Here is a 24,836-nt window from a genome sequence, read left to right as displayed (position 1 = left end):
GTGGTTATGAGTGAGCAAGATCGGCAAATGCTTCGTGAAGAGACTCTTCGCCGCCGAGGTGCTAGGGCTTCCCAGGCTCAGAGAAGAGGTGGCAGGTCGATTAGAGCATCTCGTCGACCTGCTTATTCTGCAGCTGCCCGGAACGCCCGAACTCAGCTTCACGAGGATTTTGTGAATAGATGGCTCAACTTTAGCAACCCTGGACAGTAGAATAGTCCTTTGTAATAGCGTAACGCCATTTTGTAGGGTAGCGGAGTTGTATGCCGAACAAGATTTGAAAAATGAAATTTTGTTTTCGCTTCTAACACTGTGTATTTACAGCTTAGCGAAAAAATTTCATCGTACTTGTCCTCGGTCTTATGAAGTAAACTTCTTTGACCGGACTTGGTCCTTGGTCTTATGAAGTAAACTTCTTTGACCGGACTCGGTCCTTGGTCTGATGAAATAAACATCTTTGACCGGACTCGTCTTTGGTCTGATGAAATAAACATCTTTGACCGGACTCGTCTTTGGTCTGATGAAATAAACATCTTTGACCGGACTCGTCTTTGGTCTGATGAAATAAACATCTTTGACCGGACTAAGCTTGTGTCCTAATTTGGTGAGTTTTATCGCTTGGATCGGACTTTCCCTTGTCCTAATTCGGCGAGTTTTATCGCGTGGATCGGACTTTCCCTTGTCCTAATTCAGGCAAGTTTTATCGCGTGAATCGGACTTTTGTTGCAGTTCGTTTCAGACGAAGTGCTTGATTCTTAAGCTGAATTGTGGTCTTGCATCCTCTTTAGAAGCTTGGACTTCACAATCGTTGGCTTATTGCAGTTCGTTTCAGACGAACTGCTTGTTTAAGCTGAATTGTGGTCTTGTATCCTCTTTAGAAGCTTGGACTTCACAATCGTTGGCTTATTGCAGTTCGTTTCAGACGAACTGCTTGTTTAAGCTGAATTGTGGTCTTGTATCCTCTTTAGAAGCTTTGACTCACAATCGTTGGCTTGTATATGTTCTAAGAAGGGGATCAGCCTTCGAAGAACAAGATACCTCAGTAACATTTGTAAGAGACGACACGCACATAGACAGACAAAACGCATATAGACAAATAAAAAGCACATAGAGACAAAAACGCACATAGCCTTAGGACCGAACTAGACACAAGACTGACAGACCGGACTGTCTCTTACAAATGGAACTTTTTGAGGTTGGAAACGTACCATGTTCGGGGTACTTGTGCTCCTGACACGTGAGTCAATTTGTAAGACCCTTTGCCGAGGACTTCTGACACCCGATATGGACCTTCCCATGTGGGTTCGAGTTTGCCCAGCTTTTCTGCTCGGCTTACTTCGTTGTTTCTCAAGACGAGATCTCCCACTTGAAATTGCAGCTTTTTCACCCTTTGGTTATAATACCGGGCTACTTGCTCCTTGTACTTGGCTGCTTTTATGCAGGCCAATTCTCTTCTTTCTTCGGCCAGATCTAGTTCGGCTCTCAGTCCGTCCTCATTCAGTTCTGCTGAGAAATTAAGAGTTCAGGGACTGGGTATGCCGATCTCAACCGGAATCACGGCTTCAGTGCCGTACACCATCGAGTTCGGCTCCGGTGTGACTTCGGTCATTTCGCCTGCCTCTGACTCCGGCTGCTTTGATTGCTATGCTTGATGGTGCCGATCTGATTGCTCGGCACTTTTAAGCGCAATCTGCAGTCTTGCTCTTTTTTGATCACCTCGGATGACCGCTATCCCTCCTTTAGTGGGGAAGGTGTTCGGCGAGGATGCCTCTGATCGCTATGACCGGGCTTCTTTTTGTCTTCTCTAGATGAGCTGTCTAAAGACCGTTTTCGACGGTCTGCCTCATCGGCACGAGAAAACTGGTCCGCAATGTCCCACATTTCTTGAGCTGTTTGCGGACCGCACTCCACGAGCTTTCTGTAGAGAGCTCCGGGCAGGATTCCATTTTGGAATGCCGAAATGACAAGTAGATCGTTAAGATCATCTACTTGTAGGCATTCCTTGTGGAATCTCGTCATGAAGTCGCTGATCTTTTCGTCGCGACCTTGACGTATAGAAAGCAGCTGAGCCGAAGTGCTTCGGGCTTCCGCTTTCTGAAAGAACCTCCTGTGGAAAGCATCCATTAGATCTCGGTAAGATCTAATGCTGTCTTGGGGGAGGCTATCGAACCACCTTCTCGCGTTCCCGATAAGCAGCTCGGGGAACAGCTTGCACATATGGACCTCATTGAGACCTTGGTTCGCCATATTATACTGATAGCGTCCCAGGAAGTCATGAGGATCCACCAACCCGTCATAAGTCATCGACGGAGTTCGGTAGTTCTGTGGAAGGGGAGTTCGGGTGATATCGTCCGAGAACGGAGTCTTCAATGCTCCGTACATGGCGAACCCGACATCTCTTCGGTATGGAGGAGATGGAGATCTCCTGTGATTCCGGTACCGAGGAGGAACAGGAACATGTCGGGGTTGAGGATTCTTCTTTCTGGAAGACACGGCACTACTGCGGTAGTGACTTTCATGTCTGGATGAGGAAGGAGAATCCATCGTTTTCGTCTTCGGTTCTTGGCTCTTTTGCAGGAAGGCTAAAAACTCATCCTGCTTCTCAGCCAAGAACAGCTTGACAGCCTCATTCAAATCAGGCTGCTGGGAAGACTCGGTGTGTGGACCTTTTGAGCGGCTTGTTCCTTCATCGTGAAAACTGGAAGTAGATGTTTCCCGAGGCTGTTTTCCGGACCTGCGGGCTGGACTAGCTTCCTCATGGTTTTCACGAACGGTATTACGGGTAGTATGTGATCTGGTATGCATTTTTTTGGGGTGGAAAAAGGGTCAAAAATTCGCTTTATCACAAATTTGGTTCTCTGTTTCCCACAGACGGCGCCAGTGATGGTTGGGCGAATTTTTGATGGTGATGAATGCTGGAAAATACAGATCACGACACAGAGATTTACGTGGTTCGATTTACTGAGGTAAATCTACGTCCACGGGAAGAAAAGAGGGCAGAGTTGTATTGCTTGATCTGTTTTCTACAGCTTACAATACAGACTTGCTATTTGATATTTTATCTCTAGAGAACTTAACCCTTTTCTATCTGATCTAAGTTCTATTTATACATTGAACTAAGATCGTGGCTTGCATCACCACTAATGATGGTTGTGGATGTCGTGGAGGTCATGGAGATCCTGCATGGGTCCACTACCTCTTTGTTTGGTCCGCTTATCCCGCATGAGATCCTGCATGATTTGACACCACTAAATAGATCGTGTAGTGGTCATGAGATCCTGCATGGGTCCACTATCTCCCAGTTCGGTCGAATACTGAGACCGAACTGCTGAACTATTGCCGAGCAGCTTTTGCCGATCTGAGAGTAGAGCTTGATTGGTCGGCTTTTACCGAGCTGTAGGCTGGGGCCGAACTCTTTGGTAATGCCGAACTGATTGGTCGGCTTTTACCGAGCTGTAGGCTGGGGCCGAACTCTTTGGTAATGCCGAACTGATACTCTTCCTTGGGCTTCGGGCTGATGGGCTGTCACTGCTATTGGGCTTGTTTAGTCCGTACTCCATCAATTAGGCTGGTAGGTTAGAGGAAAATATGTGTGATGGAAAATTTGTTTTGAATAAAGGAATTCTAACCTTGAAAGGTTTATCGGTGCCTGGTATGATAGGCTCCCTAGCCAGCATAAGGAATCGAGTCACATTATCAGTATCATCCTGAAAGACAAGGTAGACAAATGACAGTCTCAAATCTGTAAGAAAATAGTTATGCAACACATTTGTAAATATAATATCTAGAAACAAACCTGAATGTCCTGAGCAAGTACATCAAGACCATAGATCTTAGCAGCAGTTAAGCTAGCAACTGCCCCGGCATCTTTTAGTTCATGGAAAGCAACATGCTGGGGAGAGGGGGGGGAGTTAGGCACATAATAAAGTAGAATGCAATTACTCGTAAAATTAAATTACAATCAGACGTTAACAAGAAAAGGGAAATCATACTACCTTTGCTGCACCAGCAGTATCATCCACAGCTTCCCTAACCAGGCCAAGCTTAGTTAAGGTGTCCTCGCATTGTGCAAGAGCCTGCAGTATCAGGAGTTACAGATTGTAAGCTTTGTGTTCCAGCAACAATAACCTGGTTTCATTGGGCTTGAGATACCTGCGGATGGCTTAGAACCCTTGTTAGATTTTCAATCTTGATCCCGGGATTAGCTAGTAAGCAGTGACGGACTGCAATTTTAACTTCTCCAACAATATGCAACCTATGTCGGAGTAGAAGATCGTAGTTTCTGTGTATACTGCCTCCCAACGAATTTTCTATAGGCAAAACCGCTCTATCAACAAGCCACCTCTCTACTGCCTGTAGTAGCAGTAGTTAAACACAAGATTTCAGCATTCAACAGCATTCAGCATTCCGTTCACTTATACCCTTTCATGTAAAACTCTCCCAAATTCAATCCCGATTTTCAATATTTTACCCTTCAGCCCTTAAGGGGTGTATTTATCCATTTAGCTTGATTTTAAGTGAGTTAGAGCACCAAACTTGTGATTTTTGAATGTTTCTATATTTCTGTTATGATTTTTTAAGGACTAAAAATCTTTGTGGTAATTATAAAATCTTTGTATACTATCTCAACACAAATTACTATTTAAATCTTTGTAGGGGTATCTAAAAACAAATTATTTAAATCTTTGTAGTATTATTTAAATTATTGCATTACAATCGGAAAATTAATATTGTATTTGTAATATTATTTAGAAAATATTGAATGGTTTACTTTTAAAGCATTTATTTTTAGTTTAATGCATGATTGCAATAATAATTTAATTTAGAGTAAAGGACATTTTTTATTCTAAACGTATGGCCGAAATACCAATTTGGTCCAAAACATTCACTTTTTGAAAAACGGGTCCATAACATATGAAATTCGTGTCATTTACGTCCATTTTTTACGGTCAACCGTCGATTAACACAATTTTGACCCGATTAAGCTAATTTTGACCCGATTAAGCTTATTAATTATTTTTTTTAAAAAAAAATTGAAGATGCATCTGCTACTAAAATCACCAACTATGCCAATGGAACCTTGGCTTTCATCCATATCTTTGCTGCAATCATTGCTAAATCATTTGCTGACTGTTTTTCTGTCATCTGCTTCTCCTCCTTCATCTCTTTGCTGGAGGTAGTTCTGTTGCTACTATTTGCAACAATGAGCCATTTGAGGCCTCCTAGTTGTGAAAAGGGTTCCATTTTCTGCAAGCATCCGACGCCTCAAGCCGGCCTTCTGTACCTCAGCTTGGCTCTTCTCTCTGTAGGGGACGGAGCCACACACTTCACTCTTGCATCCATGGGAGCAAATCAGCTAGACACCACAAAACATCAAGGGATATTCTTCAATTGGTACCTTTTCACACTCTACTTGGCAAACTCCGTGAGCTTAACGGTCATGGTATACGTGGAGGAACACCTAGGCTGGGGCTGGGGCTTCACCACCTTCACCATGGCCAATCTGATTGGCTTGGTGGTCTTCCTCTGTGGCACAAAGTTTTATCGCTTTGTCAAGCCCACTGGCAGCCCTTTCAAGAGCTTGGCTTGTGTCATTGTTGCAACCATCAAGAAAAGGAAGATATCTCTCTCCCCACAAACTGGAGATTATCATCATGATGGAGATGGTTTAAACTCTCCCACGCCGTTTTTCAAGTAAGTTTATTATCACTTGATATGCTATAATTAATACTAGCTTCATAGTTTAAACTATATTTTGTTAAAATTGCAGGCTCTTGAACCGTGCAGCGGTAAAAAGTGAAGAAGAGTCTAGTTCAAATATAGTGAATCCATGGAAATTATGCACAGTGTAACAAGTTGAAGATCTGAAAAGGCTAATCAAGATTGTGCCAATATGGATTAGTGGTTTGATACTGTGTATACCTATAGCAGTGCTGATGAGTTTCATGATCATACTAGGTAAAACCATGGACAATCTTCTCAACTCTCATTTCAAAATCCCAGTTGCTTCAATCCATGTGTGTTCGCCTTGTATTCCCGCTCCGGGTCCAATACATTCGCAATGCATTGGGATTGGTCACGTCATCACTATAGTCAGCAGCATTGTTGCCGCGCTTGTGGAGTCGAAGAGACTTGAGTGAAGCGAGATCGCATAATCTCACAGTGGTTCTTATGTCGTTGTTGTTGGAGTGTCAGAAGGGTTCCATTTTGCCAGACAAGTTGCCTTCTGTTACCAAGAATTCCCAACTTCATTCAAGTTTGTTATGCCATGAATGAATAATAAAAGCACACACTACCTATATCTCTTCAAGTTTCACCATTGAACAGAGGAGAAAATAAAAATAAACAACTTAGAGTGGAAATTGAGTGATGATGAAGAGTGAAGCACCTCTGCGCCGTGCTCGTGGTGGATGGATCACCTTCCCTTTCATCATAGGTTCTTTTTCATGTCTCTTTCAGATAAACTTAATTCTTAAACCATTTGATGGGGTACGTACTAAACAAGCCCAATAGCAGTGACGGCCCATCAGCCCAAAGCCCAAGGAAGAGTATCAGTTCGGCATTACCAAAGAGTTCGGCCCTAGCCTACAGCTCGGTAAAAGCCGACCAATCAAGCTCTACTCTCAGATCGGCAAAAGCTGCTCGGCAATAGTTCAGCAGTTCGGTCTCAGTATTCGACCGAACTGGGAGATAGTGGACCCATGCAGAACCTCCACGATCTCCACTACACGATCTATTTAGTGGTGGACCCATGCAGGATCTCATGACCTCCACGACATCCACGACATACTTAGTGGTGATGTAAGCCACGACCTAGTTAGTGGTGATGTAAGCCACGACCTAGTTATTGGTGATGCAAGCCACGATCTTAGTTCAATGTATAAATAGAACTTAGATCAGAAGAAAAGGGAGCTCTCTAGACATAAAAGATCATATAGCAAGTCTGTATTTGTAAGCTGTAAACCAGATCAAGCAAGTATTTGTAAGCTGTAAACCAGATCAAGCAATACAATCTTGCCCTCCTTTCTCCCCGTGGACGTAGATTTACCTCAGTAAATCGAACCACGTAATTCTTTGTGTCGTGATCTATATTCATTACCTGCATTTACTACCATCAAAAATTCGCTCAACCATCACTGGCGCCGTCTGTGGGAACCAGAGAACCAAATTTGTGATAAAGCGAATTTTTGACCCTTTTTCCACCCCAAAAAAATGCATACCAGATCACATACTACCCGTAATACCGTTCGTGAAAACCATGAGGAAGCTAGTCCAGCCCGCAGGTCCGGAAAACAGCCTCGGGAGACATCTACTTCCAGTTTTCACGATGAAGGAACAAGCCGCTCAAAAGGTCCACACACCGAGTCTTCCCAGCAGCCTGATTTGAATGAGGCTGTCAAGCTGTTCTTGGCTGAGAAGCAGGATGAGTTCTTAGCCTTCCTGCAAAAGAGCCAAGAGCCGAAGACGAAAACGGTGGATTCTCCTTCCTCATCCAGACATGAAAGTCACTACCGCAGTAGTGCCGTGTCTTCCAGGAAGAAGAATCCTCAACCCCGACATGTTCCTGTTCCTCCTCGGTACCGGAATCACAGGAGATCTCCATCTCCTCCATACCGAAGAGATGTCGGGTTCGCCATGTACGGAGCATTGAAGACTCCGTTCTCGGACGATATCACTCGAACTCCCTTGCCACAGAACTACCGAACTCCGTCGATGACTTATGACGGGTTAGTGGATCCTCATGATTTCTTGGGACGCTATCAGTATAACATGGCGAACCAGGGTCTCAATGAGGTCCATATGTGCAAGCTGTTTCCCGAGCTGCTTATCGGGAACGCAAGAAGGTGGTTCGATAGCCTCCCCCAAGGCAGCATTAGATCTTACCGAGATCTAATGGATGCTTTCCACAGGAGGTTCTTTCAGAAAGCGGAAGCCCGAATCACTTCGGCTCAGCTGCTTTCTATACGTCAAGGTCGCGACGAAAAGATCAGCGACTTTATGACGAGATTCCACCAGGAATGCCTACAAGTAGATGATCTCAATGATCTACTTGTCATTTCGGCATTCCAAAATGGAATCCTGCCCGGAGCTCTCTACAGAAAGCTCGTGGAATGCAGTCCGCAAACAGCTCAAGAGATGTGGGACATTGCGGACCAATTCTCTCGTGCCGATGAGGCAGACCGTCGCAAACGGTCTTTAGACAGCTCATCCCGAGGAGACAGGAGGAAGCCCGATCATAGCGATCAGGGACATCCTCGCCGAACTCCTTTTGGCGATCAGGGACATCCTCGCCGAACTCCTTTTGAAAGGATTCAAAGGACTCCGGTGCAAGACCGATTGGGGCCACGTCTCAATCCTGAGAAGCCGCCCGCTCAGTTCGTACCATTGAACAAGTCGAGAGCGGAAATTTTCGAACTGCATTCCGATATGTTCGAAAAACCAAAGCGGATGACGAAATCGGCCGCGCGTCGACCTCAGGATCAATATTGCTCCTTCCATCAAGACCACGGTCACGATACCGAGGAGTGCCGACATTTGGCTGCAGGTATTGACGCTCTTGTGAAAGCAGGAACGTTAAAAAAATACCAAAGCAAGCAGCCGAAAAAGAACAAAAAGCAGAGAGGTGCAAACTGCGCTCCTCAGGATCTGAAAAAGCAACAGGACCCCGAAGACGATGACGAGCTGCAATATGATGGAGTAATCCTGACTATTGATGCTCTCCCTGCCGGGAAGACTAAATCGTCCCTGAAGACAGAGCGCAGAGGCTTCGATCGAGAGGAGCCAACGCATAAAAGGCTGAAGCAGGACGAAGTGATTACATTTTCAGATGCAGATCCCGTCCCGGCCATCTCTCCTCATCAAGACGCTATTGTCATCCAAGCCGGAGTGGCAAACAAACTGATCCACAGAGTGTTTGTGGATACCGGAGCGTCAGTCAGCATTCTTTTTAAAGAATGTTTCGATAAATTAGAAGTGGATCCAGCTCGGCTCAGTCCGGCTCCACTTCCTCTGAAAAGTTTCGCCCAGGAGGACACCCGCCCTGAAGGTATTATCAGCCTTCCGATCACGGTGGGAAAAGCGCCTACAAGCTCCAGTACGATGATCGAGTTCTTTGTGGTAAAAGCTCGGTCCCCGTACAACATCATCTTGGGAAGAGACTGGCTCAACGCAGTTCGGGCCGTTTGCTCTACTTATCACCTCACCATCAAGATTCCCACTAAAGGTGGGATAGCGGTCATCCGAGGTGATCAAAAGAGAGCAAAAGAGTGTCTGCAGATTGCGCTTAAAAGTGCCGAGCGATCAGATCGGCATCATCAAGCATAGCAATCACAGCAGCCGGAGTCAGAGGCAAGCGAAATGACCGAATTCATACCAGAGTCGAACTCAATGACCGTTCAGTTATACGAAGATGATTCATCCAGAACGGTCAAGATCGGTTTCGCGGGAACGCCCCTACTCCGGGAAAAGACCATCCAGCTCCTCAAGGAGTACAAAGATGTCTTTGCATGGTCTCCGTTGGACATGACCGGAGTGCCCCCTGAGGTAATCACTCATCGATTAAATATTGATCCTTCAGTCCGGCCAATAAAACAGAAGCAAAGACTCTTTGCGGCAGAAAGAAATCAAGTCATCCATGACGAAGTCCGCCAATTATTGAAAGCGGATGTATTATTCGAGGTGAAATATCCTTCTTGGGTGGCCAATCCTGTGATGATCAAGAAAAAAGAAGGAGGATGGCGGATGTGCATAGATTTTACCGATCTAAACAAGCACTGTCCTAAAGATTGCTATCCCCTTCCGAACATAGATAAAAAAGTAGAAGCTTTGATCGGCTTCGAAATTTTCTGTTTTCTTGATTTATACAAAGGCTACCACCAAGTTCTAATGGATGAGAATGATGCTTCAAAAACGGCTTTCATTACTGACTTCGGCATCTTTGCTTATAAAAAGATGCCATTCGGTTTAAAGAATGCCGGAGCCACATATCAAAGGATGGTAGATAAGCTTTTTCGGCATTTGATAGGAAAAGAGGTTGAAGTGTATGTCGACGACATAGTCGTCAAAAGCAGAAGCACTTCGGAGTACGAAAACAACCTCAAATCCACCCTCGACGTGCTCAAAAAAGCCAACCTCAAACTCAATCCCCAAAAATGTACCTTTTTGGTAGATTCGGGAAAGTTTCTGGGTTGTTGGGTTTCAAAGGACGGACTCAAGGCAAATCCCTCAAAAGTTCAAGTTGTTCAGAACATGGCGATGCCGAAGTCCATACATGATGTGCAAAGGCTAACTGGATGTCTAGCCGCACTGAATAGATTCCTTTCCCAAGCAGCCGAAAAGCAACTACCGTTCTTCAAAGTGTTGAAAAAGGCACCAAAGTTTGAGTGGGGAGCCGAGCAGAAAAAGGCTTTTGACGAGCTCAAAAGTTATTTAGCCAAGCTTCCAATTCTCTCTGCTCCAACAGATGCCGAAGTGATATTCTTATACTTAGCGGCATCAGATCAAACCATTAGCGCGGTGCTTGTACGAGAAGAAGGCCTAAAGCAGCTTCCCATCTACTTTACAAGCCGAGCATTAAGAGGTCCAGAAACAAGGTATCAACCTCTGGAAAAAATTGCTCTGGCGTTAGTAAATGCAGCAAGGAGACTGCGGCCATACTTCTATGCTCACAAGGTATGCGTCTTAACCGATCTGCCACTTCGGCAAGTTTTGACCAAGCCAGAAGCATCAGGCAGAATCGCCAAATGGGCCATAGAGTTGGGAGAACACTCAATAGAATATCTACCTCGGAAAGCCATCAAGGGACAAGCCTTGGCAGATTTTCTTGCAGAAGCAAAGTTCGATCAAGCAATCCCTGTTATTGCCGAACAGAAAAATCCTGCCAATGACGAACTAACACAGCCCCAAGAATCCGAAGTAGAACCGCCGGACTGCTGGAGTGGATTCGTAGATGGAGCTTCGAATAAGACGAGAAGTGGAGCTGGTATTCTACTTATCGCTCCCGACGGACACGAGGTAACTTATTCACTTCGGTTCTTATTCCCAACTACTAATAACGAAGCCGAATACGAAGCCCTCCTTGCCGGACTTCAATTAGCGCAAAGTCTATTTGTCAAATCTCTCAAAATCCATTGTGATTCACAAGTCATAGTGAATCACATGCTGGGTACAAGTGAAGCCCGAGATGAGAGGATGAAAAAATACTTGGACAAAGCGCAAAGCATTAGCCGAAGTTTCTCTTATTTTCGGATAATCCGCATTCCCAGAGCGGAAAACAGCCGAGCAGATACTTTAAGTAAGTTGGCCTCATATCCGAGCTCAAAGGTGGAGGAATTACTACACCGAAGCATTGATGAAGCTGAGGTACATTCAGTAACCAGCTCGCCGAACTGGATGACGCCGATCTTACAGTATCTAGATCAAGGACAACTGCCCGAGGATAAGAGAGAAGCTCGGAAAATCACATGCCGAGCACTTCGGTATGAACTTCATGAAGGAGTCCTATACAGAAAGTCCTACCTTCAACCGTTATTGCGATGTGTAGGACCAGAAGAGACGGACTACATCCTTAGAGAAGTTCATGAAGGATCTTGCGGTAGCCACATCGGAGCTAGAGCTTTAGCTAAAAAAGTTCTGAGATGGGGATATTATTGGCCAACTTTGGTACAAGAAGCAGTGCAGCTCGTCAAGACATGTACGAAGTGCCAAATTCATGCAAATATCCCAAGGATGCCGCAGACCGATCTATGTGCTATGCAAAGCCCTTGGCCTTTTATGCAATGGGGCATAGACATAGTAGGACCACTACCACAAGCTCCTCGGCAAATGAAATTCCTTATCGTTGCCGTGGATTACTTCACGAAGTGGGTGGAGGCTGAACCATTAGCTACGATAACGAGCTCGAAGGCATTGGATTTCGTCTGGAAGAACATAGTGTGCCGATTTGGCATACCCCACATCCTCATTTCGGATAATGGGACTCAGTTCACCGACAAGACATTCAAGAATTGGTGCCAAGAGCTGAATATTCAACAGCGGTTCACTTCGGTCTCCCACCCACAAGCAAACGGACAAACGGAAGTAACAAACCGTATCTTGGTGAAAGGGTTAAAAGCTCGGTTAGAACAAGCCAAAGGACAATGGGTAGAAAATCTCCCTCAAGTCCTATGGTCCTACCGAACTACACCCAAAACCTCCAACGGTGAAACTCCGTACAGTCTGGTGTACGGCACTGAAGCCGTGATTCCGGTTGAGATCGGCATACCCAGTCCCCGAACTCTTAATTTCTCAGCAGAAATGAATGATGACGGACTGAGAGCCGAACTAGATCTGGCCGAAGAAAGAAGAGAATTGGCCTGCATAAAAGCAGCCAAGTACAAGGAGCAAGTAGCCCGGTATTATAACCAAAGGGTGAAAAAGCTGCAATTTCAAGTGGGAGATCTCGTCTTGAGAAACAACGAAGTAAGCCGAGCAGAAAAGCTGGGCAAACTCGAACCCACATGGGAAGGTCCATATCGGGTGTCAGAAGTCCTCGGCAAAGGGTCTTACAAATTGACTCACATGTCAGGAGAACAAGTACCCCGAACATGGTACATTTCCAACCTCAAGAAGTTCCATTTGTAAGAGACAGTCCGGTCAGTCAGTCTTGTGTCTAGTTCGGTCCTAGGGGTATGTGCTTTCTTTGTTTTTTACTTGTTTTTTATGTTTGTCTATGTGAGTTTTGTTCGTCTATGTGCGTTTTGTTCGTCTATGTGCGTTTTGTCTGTCTATATGCGTGTCGTCTCTTACAAATGTTACTGAGGTATCTTGTTCTTCGAAGGCTGATCCCCTTTTTAGAACATATATAAGCCAACGATTGTGAGTCCAAGCTTCTAAGGAGGATACAAGACCACAATTCAGCTTAAGAAACAAGCAGTTCGTCTGAAACGAACTGCAACAAAGGGAAAGTCCGATCCACGCGATAAAACTCGCCGAACTAGGACAAGGGAAAGTCCGATCCACGCGATAAAACTCGCCGAATTAGGACAAGGGAAAGTCCGATCCCCAAATTAGGACAAGGGAAAGTCCGATCCGAGCGATAAAACTCGCCAAATTAGGACACAAGCTTAGTCCGGTCAAAGAAATTTACTTCATAAGACCAAAGACGAGTCCGGTCAAAGAAATTTACTTCATAAGACCAAAGACGAGTCCGGTCAAAGAAGTTTATTTCATAAGACCGAGGACCAAGTCCGGTCAAAGAAGTTTACTTCATAAGACCAAAGACGAGTCCGGTCAAAGGAGCTTACTTCATAAGACTGAGGACGAGTCCGGTCAAAGAAGTTTACTTCATAAGACCGAGGACGAGCACGATGAAATTTTTTCGCTGAGCTGTAAATACGCAGTGATAGAAGCGAAATGAAGATTTCATTTATTAAAACTTGTTCGGCATACAACTCCGCTGCCCTACGAGAAGGCGTTACGCTATTACAAAGGACTATTCTACTGTCCCTGGTTGCTAAAGTTGAGCCATCTATTCACAAAATCCTCGTGAAGCCGAGTTCGGGCGTTCCGGGCAGCTGAAGAATAAGCAGGTCGACGAGATGCTCTGATCGACCTACCGCCTCTTCCTTGAGTCCGGGAAGTACTGGCACCTCGGCGGCGAAGAGTCTCTTCACGAAGCATTTGTTGATCTTGCTCACTCATAATCACAGCTCCCCTACGAACTTCAGTCCGTCCTTGTCTTGACGTTTCCGGTTGCTCCTGAGTCCGTTCTCGTCTTGACGTTTCCGGTTGCTCCTGAGTTCGTTGCTGATTTGGAGTAGGATTTTGAGCAAGTGGATCAGAGGTTTGAGCTGGAGTATGAGCATCTGTTGGCGGGAAATGCCTAAGGAATCTCTCGATTGAAGGACGCCGGGAAAGAACGATGTCGTACCAAGAAGCCCATCGCCGCAATGATTTCACAACTTGTTGGCAAGCCGAGCTCTCCAGCGCATTGTTCCTCCGGAGTATGTGATATTCCTCCCACAGTTCGTCAACTCGTTCCTGAACTTCAGAGATGGTCATTCCCCCGCGCCTGCTGATGAAATCCTCATATGCACTCCTCTCAGCGACGGCAGTGTTCAGCTCGGCCTCCAGATCTTTCTTTTCGGACTCTAAGTCCTTATTGTCGGCCTCCAGCTTCACTAAACAAGCCAAGAGTTCGTCATTCTTCATCTGGTCAGCTATGGCTTTTTTCTCAGCTTCGTCTAAAGCGGAAGAGTACAGCTGCTTCCAGTGAAGTACCTCCAGCTCCTTAAAGAGTTAAGAATACAAAGCAGCCTATGTCAGTTCGGCATTTCAGTTTGCTGAGCAGGTAGTAAACCACAACAGGAGTAAAAGAGAGTACGAAAGGCTATACGAAGACACAAGAGCAGAAAGAAGAATTTTTTCATTCATAAGAAAAAAAATTTTCTACACAAGGGCTTCAAGGCCGTTTTACAAGAAAGAAGAAACTAAACTAAGAGAAGGGAGACGAAATCATACTCCGCCAGCTTCGTCTCCGCCTTCTCGGTGAGGTTCAGCTTCCTTCTCCTTGTCTGCTTCAGCTTCAGCCTCAGCCTCCCTGCTCTCCCCAGCCTGCTCGGCGCCACCGTAGCCGATCTGCTGCGCCTCCTGCTCGGCCTGCTCATCGCCGGTCTGCCGCTCATGCTGCTCGGTCTCACCCTCTCCATGGAAAATTGGAGCGGGTGAAACTGACCCTATGGAGGCAAAGATAGCCTCCATGTTCTCATCGCGGTCAGCTCGGCAACTACGAACTTGGTCTGCAGAAAGCAGGACCGAGGACGAAGCAAGCTCCTCAAGCACCGGCAGACTCTGAAGCCGAGCTGCTATCTCTCGGCCGTACAGCGGCAGGATGACTTCGGGACCCTGCTCGGCTTTATCGGTCATCAGTTTCAGCAGATCACCGACAAAGGCCGAAAATTGGTTGCTCAGAAAGAGTTTCTCCGCGAAAGCACGGAGAGCCTCTCCTTGGGCAACCACGGCGGCAGCATCCCTCCGTTTCGTCTGCTCTCGCTGGATGACGAGCTGGTTTTTGGCAAACTGAGCTTCATCCTGGGCCGAAATCCTAGCAGCTCTGGCTTTCTCAAAGTTTGCCTCAGCCTGCTCGGCCCGGTGACAAGCAGCCGCCAACTTCCTCTGCATCTCAGCATAATCGTTGGACGCTTTGGAGAGTTCAACGGCGACGAGCTTGGAGAGCATATCGTTCCTCTGAAAATGGAAAAAGGAAAAAGTCAACCGAGGGGCCACAAAAAATACAGGAAAAAAGCAAGGCCAGAAAATCAAGAAGAGAATTCACCTCGGCGAAGTCCGTGGGCCATAAAAAGGGCTCACAGATATGTTCCGAAGGAGGCGCCAAGACCACGTCTTTCTCTGGCGCTCTTGGGGGCTTCTGGGTCTTCCCCTTCCTACTTGCCGAAGTCGACTCCGGCTTCTTTGGATCCGAAGAGGTCTTTTGCCTCTTCGGATTCTTCTCGGCATCAGACGCCGAGCTGGTGGTTTTTGGCCTCTCCGGTTCCTTAGATTCGGAGGATTTGCGGCTAATCTTATTCAGCATGTACACTGCCAAAAAGCAAGAAAACAAGGTTAGTTTTCGTCGTCAAGGCAGTAATGCATAAAAAAGAATTCCTCACCCTCAGTCTCTTCGTCCGAAGACGAGGAGTCGAACACGAAGTCGCCCTTGACGAGCTCAGACTCCAGGTACTGCTTCCTAATCATAGGAATCTTATTGAGCTCGGCCTCGAGCTCGTCCAACGGTTCTAACCGAGGATGAGGAATTACGGACTTCGGCCCTCTCCAGGGAAAGCCCGGAGCCGCTGTCCTATTATAAAAAAAGAAGCGATGTTGCCACTTTGGCCACTTGGTTTTGCAGAAGGCCCTAAAAGGCTGTAAAGGGATCAAGTAAAACCAAGATCCTTTTCTCTTAAACTGGAAAAAATTAAGGATTGCCCTCAGAGACAGATCCTTGTCTAGCCTACGCAGTTCGGCAGCAAAGGCCGATAAGTGCCTCCAAGAGTTCGGAGTCACCTGACCTAAAGGGAGTTGAAAAAAATCTAGCAGCTCTACAAAGGCAGGGGGAAGAGGAAAACGAAGCCCGCATTCCAAGCCGGCTTCGTAAACGGTGGCGTAACCCTCCGGCGGCGAGTCAGCCCTATGAAGGTCGTCGGGAATCGCAACCTTCCCCCCAGGAAAAAAATATTTTTCGTGTAGGGATATCACAGTATCCTTACTCAAGATGCTGTGAAAATACTCTACGGTCTTCTCCCCGGATTCTTTCCGGCTAGAAGACCCCTTATCCCCTTTCCTACCGCTACCTGACTCAGAAGAAGAAGAAGAAGACATAGTTCTTACTCTTTGAAAGTTTGAAGAAATTCTGAAGAAATTCTTGAAAGCGGGAGGAAATTTTTATGGTTACTAGTACTATATCTCTGGAAAAATAATTAAATAGTTATATAATGTGGATGCCAAATGTTACAATTTTGTCTAGTGAACAAATTGCTTTCAACTTCCTTTTAGATTGAAAATATTAAAACTTTATCTGTCTTATTAGGTGGATAATTTTGCCCACTCTTGTCTTATACTCTAATATAGTAACATTCACATTACTAGTAATATTAATTTATATTGCATACATGTTATCTATCGTTCATGTATAATGAATACAAATAAATATATATCGTTCATTTGTATAGATAAATAATTCAAGAAAGATTGTCATTTTAGCTGACCTATTATTCCCACTCCACCACTGTCCCAATAAATGATTCCTTAATTCTTCTTTTTATTTTATAGTTTGATTTTTTTTAATTTTCCTAGTACTAAAATAACTCTGTAATGTGGGTGGACGGTGAAGATAATACTCCATAGTAGTAGTATGATTGTAGTCTGTAGATATTGTAGTTTTAAAAATGATTAAACCTTGGTAACCTGTGTTGCACTCATTCGATCTCGACATAAAAATGGTAGTAATTTCCTAAAATCGAATAAATAAAAATAATGCACTGTTATCAAATGACTTTCCTAATTATTAACCGTATGATTCTGTTGCAATTCCGTGAGCACGATTGTCGTGTGGTTCGAGTTTCGAGCTTATCATACCATTTTAATCATACGGCGCAGAAATTATATTAAAAAAATTGATTTATTTTCCAATTAATTGAAATTTGGTATATAAACAAAACAGGCACCGTCACTCTTCTCATCTCATGCGCATTCGAGCAGCATTGCTGCAGAGGCTGAACCAAAAACGACGACGAAAACGTCACGTGGCGCAGCAGTAGTTAGCTATCTTCCGGAACTGTTTTCGGTTAATTCTTCTTTCTCTTAAGACAAAGGAAAGCTATTGTCACAAAGGGATAAGAATACAAGCGCTGAAAGTAACAAAACCCCAAATAAGAAGAGTATTGGAATGAAGATTTTAAATATACGGATCAAGGATACTTTAGATCTTGTGTAATATGTTAATTTGTCTGAACGGGTAAAGTTTGAATTTTTCTTAAATCAACAGTCGTTCAATAATGCCCATTAAATTGAAGCACCGACAACGTCTTTATAAAGAAAAAAAAATGTGAGAGAGGAGAGTATGTTTCATTAAAGATTATAGAGTCATACACGATATTCCATAATTTCTGAGCGAAATAAAATATTATTATCTGCACGCATAGCTCCAAGTCTGATGGGGTACGAACTAAACCCTAATGGCAAGCCCAATAACAGTGATGGCCCATCAGCCCAGAGCCCAAGAAAGAGTATCTGTTCGGCACCAAAGAGTTCGGCACGACCAAAGAGTTCGGACTCAGCCTACAGCTCGGTAAAAGCCGACCAGTCAAGCTCTCCTCTCAGATCGGCAAGAGCTGATCGGTGAAGTCCAGCAGTTCGGTCTCAGCATTCGACCGAACTAGGAGTTAGTGGACTCATGAAAGGCCTCCACGACCTCCACTATACCCACGATCTATTTAGTGGTACGAAGCAGTTATTGAGCAGTTATTGCTCACCCACGATCTTGTTAGTGGGGCTGCAAACCACGATCCTAGTTCAATGTATAAATAGAACTTAGATCAGATAGAAAAAGGTTAAGCTCTCTAGAGATAAAATACCATATAGCAAGTCTGTGTTGTAAGCTGTAATCCCAGATCAAGCAATACAATCTTGCCCTCCCTTCTTCCCGTGGACGTAGATTTACTTCAGTAAATCGAACCACGTAAATCCTTTGTGTCGTAATCTTCATTCTCTACCAGCATTTACTAACATCAAAAATTCGCGGAACCATCACTGGCGTCGTCTGTGGGAATCAGAGAACAAAATTTGTGATAAAGCGAATTTTTGATCCATTTTTTCCACCCAAAAAATGCATACCAGATCGCAGAGTACCCGTATTCCTGCCCGTGAGAACCAGGAGGAAGCCAATCCATCCCACAGGTCTGGAAAACAGCCTAGGGATAAATCCACCACCAGTTCTCATGGCGAAGGAACAAGCCGCTCCAAAAATCGTCCCACTGAGTCTTCCCAGCAGCCCGATTTGAATGAGGCTGTCAAGCAGTTTTTTGGAGGCGAAGCAGGAGGAATTCTTAACCTTCCTGCGAAAAAGCCAAAAGCAGCCGGAGACGAAAACGGCGGATTCTCCTTCTCCCTCCGCACAAGAAAGTCACTACCGCAGTAGTGTCGCATCTCCCAGGAGAAAGAATCCCCGTCCCCCACATGTTCCAGTTCCTCCTCGGTACCGGAATCACAGGAGAACTCAATCTCCTCCATACCGACGAGATATCGGATTCGCCGTGTACGGAGCACTGAAGACTCCGTTCTCGGACGACATCACCCGAACTCCCCTACCACAGAACTACCGAACTCCGTCGATGACTTACGACGGGCTCGTGGACCCTCACGATTTCTTGGGGCGCTATCAATATAACATGGCGAACCAGGGTCTCAACGAGGTCCACATGTGCAAGCTGTTTCCCGAGCTGCTCATCGGGAACGCGAGAAGGTGGTTCGATAGCCTCCCCCAGGGCAGCATCAGATCTTACCGAGATCTAATGGATGCCTTCCACAGGAGGTTCTTTCAGAAAGCGGAAGCCCGAATCACTTCGGCTCAGCTGCTTTCCATTCGTCAAGGTCGCGACGAAAAAATCAGCGACTTTATGACAAGATTCCACAAGGAATGCCTGCAAGTAGACGATCTCAACGATCTGCTTGTCATTTCGGCATTCCAAAATGGAATCCTGCCCGGAGCTCTCTACAGGAAGCTCGTTGAGTGCGGTCCGCAGACAGCTCAGGAAATGTGGGACATTGCGGACCAGTACTCCCGGGCCGATGAGGCAGACCGTCGCAAACGGTCGTTAGACAGCTCATCGACCCGAGGAGACAGAAGGAAGCCCGATCATAGCGATCAGGGACATCCTCGCCGGACTCCATTTGAAAGAATTCAAAGGGCTCCGGTTGCAAGACAGATTGGGACCTCGTCTCAATCCCGAGAAGCCGCCCGCTCAGTTCGTACCGCTGAACAAGCCGAGAGCGGAAATTTTCGAACTGCACTCTGACCTATTCGAAAAGCCAAAGCGGATGACGAAATCAGCCGCGCGCCGACCACAGGATAGCTACTGCTCCTACCATCAAGACCACGGTCACGATACTGAGGAGTGCAGAAACTTGGCTGCAGGTATCGATGTTCTTGTGAAGGCAGGGACATTGAAAAAATACCGAAGCAAGCAGCCAAAGAAGAATAAAAAGCAGAGTGGTGCGAACTGCGCTCCTCAGGATCCGAAAAGGCAGCCGGATCCCGAAGACGATGACGAGCCGCAATATGATGGAGTAATCCAGACTATTGACGCGCTCCCTGCCGGGAAGACCAAGTCGTCCCTAAAGTCAGAACGCAGAGGCTCCAATCGAGAGGAGCCAACGCATAAAAGGCTGAAGCAGGACGAAGTGATTACATTCTCGGCTGCTGATCCCGTCCCGGCCATCTCTCCTCACCAAGACGCCATTGTCATCCAAGCCGGAGTGGCAAACAAACTGATCCGCAGGGTGTTTGTGGATACAGGAGCGTCGGTTAGCATTCTTTTTAAAGAGTGCTTCGACAAACTAGAAGTGGACCCAGCTCGGCTCAGTCCGGCTCCGCTTCCCCTGAAGAGCTTCACCCAGGAGGACACCCGCCCTGAAGGTATTATCAGCCTTCCGATCACGGTGGGGAAAGCGCCTACTAGCTCCAGTACGATGATTGAGTTTTTCGTGGTGAAAGCTCGGTCCCCGTACAACGTCATCCTGGGAAGAGACTGGCTCAACACAGTTCGGGCCGTTTGCTCCACCTATCACCTCACCATCAAGATCCCTACTAAAGGAGGGATAGCGGTCATCCGAGGTGACCAAAAGAGAGCAAAGGAATGTCTGCAAATTGCGCTCAGAAGTGCCGAGCAGTCAGATCGGCACCACCAAGCATAGCAATCACAGCAGCCGGAGTCAGAGGCGATGACCGAAGTCACACCGGAGCCGAACTCGATGACAGTTCAGCTGTACGAAGACGATCCATCCAGAACGGTTAAGATCGGCTTCGCGGGAACGCCCCTACTTCGGGAAAAAACCATCCAGCTTCTCAAGGAGTATAAAGACGTCTTTGCATGGTCTCCGTTGGACATGACCGGAGTGCCCCCCGAGGTAATCACTCATCGGTTAAATATTGATCCTTCAGTCCGGCCGATAAAACAGAAGCAAAGACTCTTTGCGGCAGAACGAAGTCAAGTCATCCATAACGAAGTCCGTCAATTATTGAAGGCGGATGTGTTATTCGAAGTGAAGTATCCTTCGTGGGTGGCCAATCCTGTCATGATCAAGAAAAAGGAAGGAGGATGGCGGATGTGCATAGATTTCACCGATCTAAATAAGCACTGTCCCAAAGATTGCTATCCCCTTCCGAACATAGATAAAAAAGTAGAAGCTTTGATAGGCTTTGAAATTTTTTGTTTTCTTGATCTGTACAAAGGATACCATCAAGTTTTAATGGATGAGATTGACGCTTCAAAAACGGCCTTCATTACTGATTTCGGCATTTTCGCTTATAAAAAGATGCCATTCGGTTTAAAGAATGCCGGAGCCACTTATCAAAGGATGGTAGACAAGCTTTTTCGGCACCTGATTGGAAAGGAGGTCGAAGTGTATGTTGACGATATAGTCGTCAAAAGCAAAAGCACTTCGGAGTACGAGCACAACCTCAAGTCCACTCTCAACGTGCTCAAGAAAGCCAACCTCAAACTTAATCCCCAAAAGTGTACCTTTTTGGTAGATTCGGGAAAGTTTCTGGGTTGTTGGGTTTCAAAGGACGGACTCAAGGCAAACCCCTCAAAAGTTCAAATCGTTCAGAACATGGCAATGCCGAAGTCCATACATGACGTGCAAAGGCTAACCGGATGTCTAGCCGCACTGAATCGATTCCTTTCCCAAGCAGCCGAAAAGCAACTGCCGTTCTTCAAGGTGTTGAAAAAGGCACCAAAGTTCGAGTGGGGAGCCGAGCAGAAAAAGGCCTTTGACGAGCTCAAAAGTTATCTAGCCGAGCTTCCTATTCTCTCTGCTCCAACCGAAGCCGAAGTAATATTCTTATACTTAGCGGCATCGGATCAAACCATCAGCGCGGTGCTTGTACGAGAAGAAGGCCTAAAGCAGCTTCCCATCTATTTTACAAGCCGAGCATTAAGAGGTCCAGAAACCAGGTATCAACCACTGGAAAAGATTGCTCTGGCATTAGTAAATGCAGCAAGGAGACTGCGGCCATACTTCTATGCTCACAAGGTATGCGTCTTAACTGATCTGCCACTTCGGCAAGTGTTGACCAAACCAGAAGCATCAGGCAGAATCGCCAAGTGGGCTATAGAGTTGGGAGAGCACACAATTGAATATCTACCTCGGAAAGCCATCAAGGGACAAGCCTTGGCAGATTTTCTTGCAGAAGCAAAGTTCGATCAAGCAATTCCTGTTATTGCCGAACAGAAGAATTCCGCCAATGCCGAACTAGCACAGCCCTTGGAATCCGAAGTAGAGCCGCCGGACTGCTGGAGCGGATTCGTAGATGGAGCTTCAAACAAGATGGGAAGTGGAGCTGGTATTCTACTTGTCGCTCCCGACGGACACGAGGTAACCTACTCACTTCGGTTCCTATTCCCCACTACTAATAATGAAGCCGAGTACGAAGCCCTCCTGGCCGGACTCCAGTTAGCGCAAAGTCTGCTCGTCAAATCTCTCAAAGTCCATTGTGATTCACAAGTCATAGTAAATCACATGTTGGGTACAAGTGAAGCCCGTGACGAGAGAATGAAGAAGTATTTGGACAAAGCGCAAAGCACCAGCCGAAGTTTCTCCTATTTTCGGATAATCCGTATTCCCAGAGCGGAAAATAGCCGAGCAGATACCTTAAGCAAGTTGGCCTCAGATCCGAGCTCAAAGGCGGAAGAATTAATGCATCGAAGCATTGATGAAGCCGAGGTACATTCAGTATCCAGCTCGCCGAACTGGATGACGCCGATCTTGCAGTATCTGGATCAAGGACAATTGCCCGAGGATAAGAGAGAAGCTCGGAAGATCACGTGCCGAGCACTTCGGTACGAACTTCATGAAGGAGTCCTCTTTAGAAAGTCTTACCTCCAGCCGTTATTGCGGTGCGTAGGACCAGAAGAGACGGACTACATCCTCAGAGAAGTTCATGAAGGATCGTGCGGTAGCCACATTGGAGCCAGAGCTTTAGCTAAAAAAGTTCTGAGGTGGGGATATTATTGGCCAACCATGGTACAAGAGGCAGTGCAGCTCGTCAAGAAGTGTACGAAGTGCCAAATTCATGCAAATGTCCCAAGGATGCCGCAGACCGATCTATACACTATGCAAAGCCCTTGGCCGTTCATGCAATGGGGCATAGACATAGTGGGACCACTTCCTCAAGCTCCTCGGCAAATGAAATTCCTTATCGTTGCCGTGGACTACTTCACGAAGTGGGTGGAGGCTGAACCATTAGCTACGATAACGAGCTCAAAGGCATTGGACTTCGTCTGGAAGAACATAGTGTGCCGATTTGGCATACCCCACATCCTCATCTCGGATAATGGGACTCAGTTCACCGACAAGACGTTCAAGAATTGGTGCCAAGAGCTGAACATTCAACAGCGGTTCACTTCGGTCTCCCATCCCCAAGCAAACGGACAAACGGAAGTAACGAACCGGATTCTGGTGAAAGGGTTAAAAGCTCGGTTAGAACAAGCCAAAGGACAATGGGTAGAAAATCTCCCTCAAGTCCTATGGTCCTACCGAACTACGCCCAAAACCTCCAACGGTGAAACTCCGTATAGTCTGGTGTATGGCACTGAAGCCGTAATTCCGGTGGAGATCGGCGTACCCAGCCCCCGAACTCTAAATTTCTCCTCAGAAATGAATGACGACGGACTGAGAGCAGAACTAGATCTCGCCGAAGAAAGAAGAGAATTGGCGTGCATAAAAGCAGCCAAGTATAAGGAGCAAGTAGCCCGGTATTATAACCAAAGGGTGAAAAAGCTTCAATTTCAAGTGGGAGATCTCGTCTTGAGAAACAACGAAGTAAGCCGAGCAGAAAAGCTGGGCAAACTCGAACCCACATGGGAGGGTCCGTATCGGGTGTCAGAAGTCCTCGGCAAAGGGTCTTATAAATTGACTCACATGTCAGGAGAACAAGTACCCCGAACATGGCACGTCTCCAACCTCAAGAAGTTCCACTTGTAAGAGACAAGGTCCGGTCAGTCTGTCTTGTGTCTAGTTCGGTCATAGGGGTACATGTTTTTATTTGTTTGTTTTTTACTTGTACCTTTTGCTGGTCGTTTTATAAAAAGTTTAAAGTTTTTTTCTTTCATCTTTTTCATTTTTTCTCTATGTGTTTTGTCTCTATGTGCTTGTCGTCTCTTACAAATGGTATCAAGGTATATCGTTCTTTAAAGACTGATCCCCTTTTTAGATCGATTATTAAAGACTATTGTGAGTCCAAGCTTCTAAGGAGGATATAAGACCACAATTCAGCTTAACAAGCAGTCCGTCTGAAACGAACTGCAATAAGCCAACGATTGTGAGTCCAAGCTTCCAAGGAGGATACAAGACCGCAATTCAGCTTAATAAGCACTTCGTCTGAAACGAACTGCAATAAGGGAAAGTCCGATCCACGCGATAAACCTCGCCGAATTAGGACGACCAAGTTCGGTCAAATAAGTTTACCTCATAAGACCGGGGACGACCATGTCTAGTCAAAGAGGTTTACTGCATAAGACCACTTCGGTTAACTGGGAAAGTCCGATCCACGCGATAAAACTCGCCGAATTAGGACAAGGGAAAGTTCGATCCCGGCGACAAAAATCGCCAAATTAGAACACAAACCAAGTCCGGTCAAAGATGTTTATTTCATCAGACCAAAGACGAGCCCGGTCAAAGATGTTTATTTCATCAGACCAAAGACGAGTCCGGTCATAGATGTTTATTTCATCAGACCAAAGACGAGCCCGGTCAAAGATGTTTATTTCATCAGACCAAAGACGAGTCCGGTCATAGATATTTATTTCATCAGACCAAAGACGAGTCCGGTCAAAGATGTTTATTTCATCAGACCAAAGACGAGTCCGGTCAAAGATGTTTATTTCATCAGACCAAAGACGAGTCCGGTCAAAGATGTTTATTTCATCAGACCAAGGACCAAGTCCGGTCAAAGAAGTTTACTTCAGAAGACCAAGGACCAAGTCCGGTCAAAGAAGTTTACTTCATAAGACCGAGGACAAGTACGATGAAATTTTCTCGCTAAGCTGTAAATACAGTGTTAGAAGCGAAAACAAAATTTCATT

At 45.9% G+C, this 24,836-nt stretch overlaps 2 protein-coding genes across 2 annotated transcripts; one reads left to right on the top strand and one right to left on the bottom strand.

The window, feature by feature from the left end:
- Nucleotides 1-3,556: 3,556 nt before the first annotated feature.
- LOC121810346 (arogenate dehydratase 2-like) lies at nt 3,557-5,160 on the bottom strand. The gene is made up of 6 exons (XM_042211137.1): nt 5,077-5,160; nt 4,150-4,350; nt 3,993-4,073; nt 3,794-3,889; nt 3,627-3,704; nt 3,557-3,565 (listed from the first exon to the last, which is right to left on the bottom strand). The coding sequence occupies exons 1-6, from the start codon at nt 5,158-5,160 to the stop codon at nt 3,557-3,559; spliced, it is 549 nt and encodes a 182-aa protein (XP_042067071.1).
- A 40-nt stretch (nt 5,161-5,200) lies between these two features.
- On the top strand, nt 5,201-5,849 carry LOC121810345 (protein NRT1/ PTR FAMILY 2.7-like). Its single transcript, XM_042211136.1, has 2 exons — nt 5,201-5,691; nt 5,768-5,849. Exons 1-2 carry the CDS (start codon nt 5,201-5,203, stop codon nt 5,847-5,849), a joined length of 573 nt encoding a protein of 190 aa, XP_042067070.1.
- The last annotated feature ends 18,987 nt before the right edge of the window (nt 5,850-24,836 follow it).

The sequence above is a fragment of the Salvia splendens genome, chromosome 7 (assembly GCF_004379255.2).
Source record: "Salvia splendens isolate huo1 chromosome 7, SspV2, whole genome shotgun sequence".
NCBI lineage: Eukaryota > Viridiplantae > Streptophyta > Magnoliopsida > Lamiales > Lamiaceae > Salvia > Salvia splendens.
This window is presented reverse-complemented; position numbering and strand designations above follow the sequence as displayed.

Bases quoted from the DNA above. Each gene is read 5' to 3' on its own strand.
- LOC121810346 (XM_042211137.1), bottom strand. From the start codon at position 5,160: ATGAAGGAGGAGAAGCAGATGACAGAAAAACAGTCAGCAAATGATTTA. The intron at 3,890-3,992 runs GTAGTATGATTT...CCCTCTCCCCAG, and splicing joins ATACTGCTGGTGCAGCAAAG to CATGTTGCTTTCCATGAACT. The intron at 3,705-3,793 runs GTTTGTTTCTAG...CTTGTCTTTCAG, and splicing joins TACTTGCTCAGGACATTCAG to GATGATACTGATAATGTGAC.
- LOC121810345 (XM_042211136.1), top strand. From the start codon at position 5,201: ATGAGCCATTTGAGGCCTCCTAGTTGTGAAAAGGGTTCCATTTTCTGC. The intron at 5,692-5,767 runs GTAAGTTTATTA...TTAAAATTGCAG, and splicing joins TCTCCCACGCCGTTTTTCAA to GCTCTTGAACCGTGCAGCGG.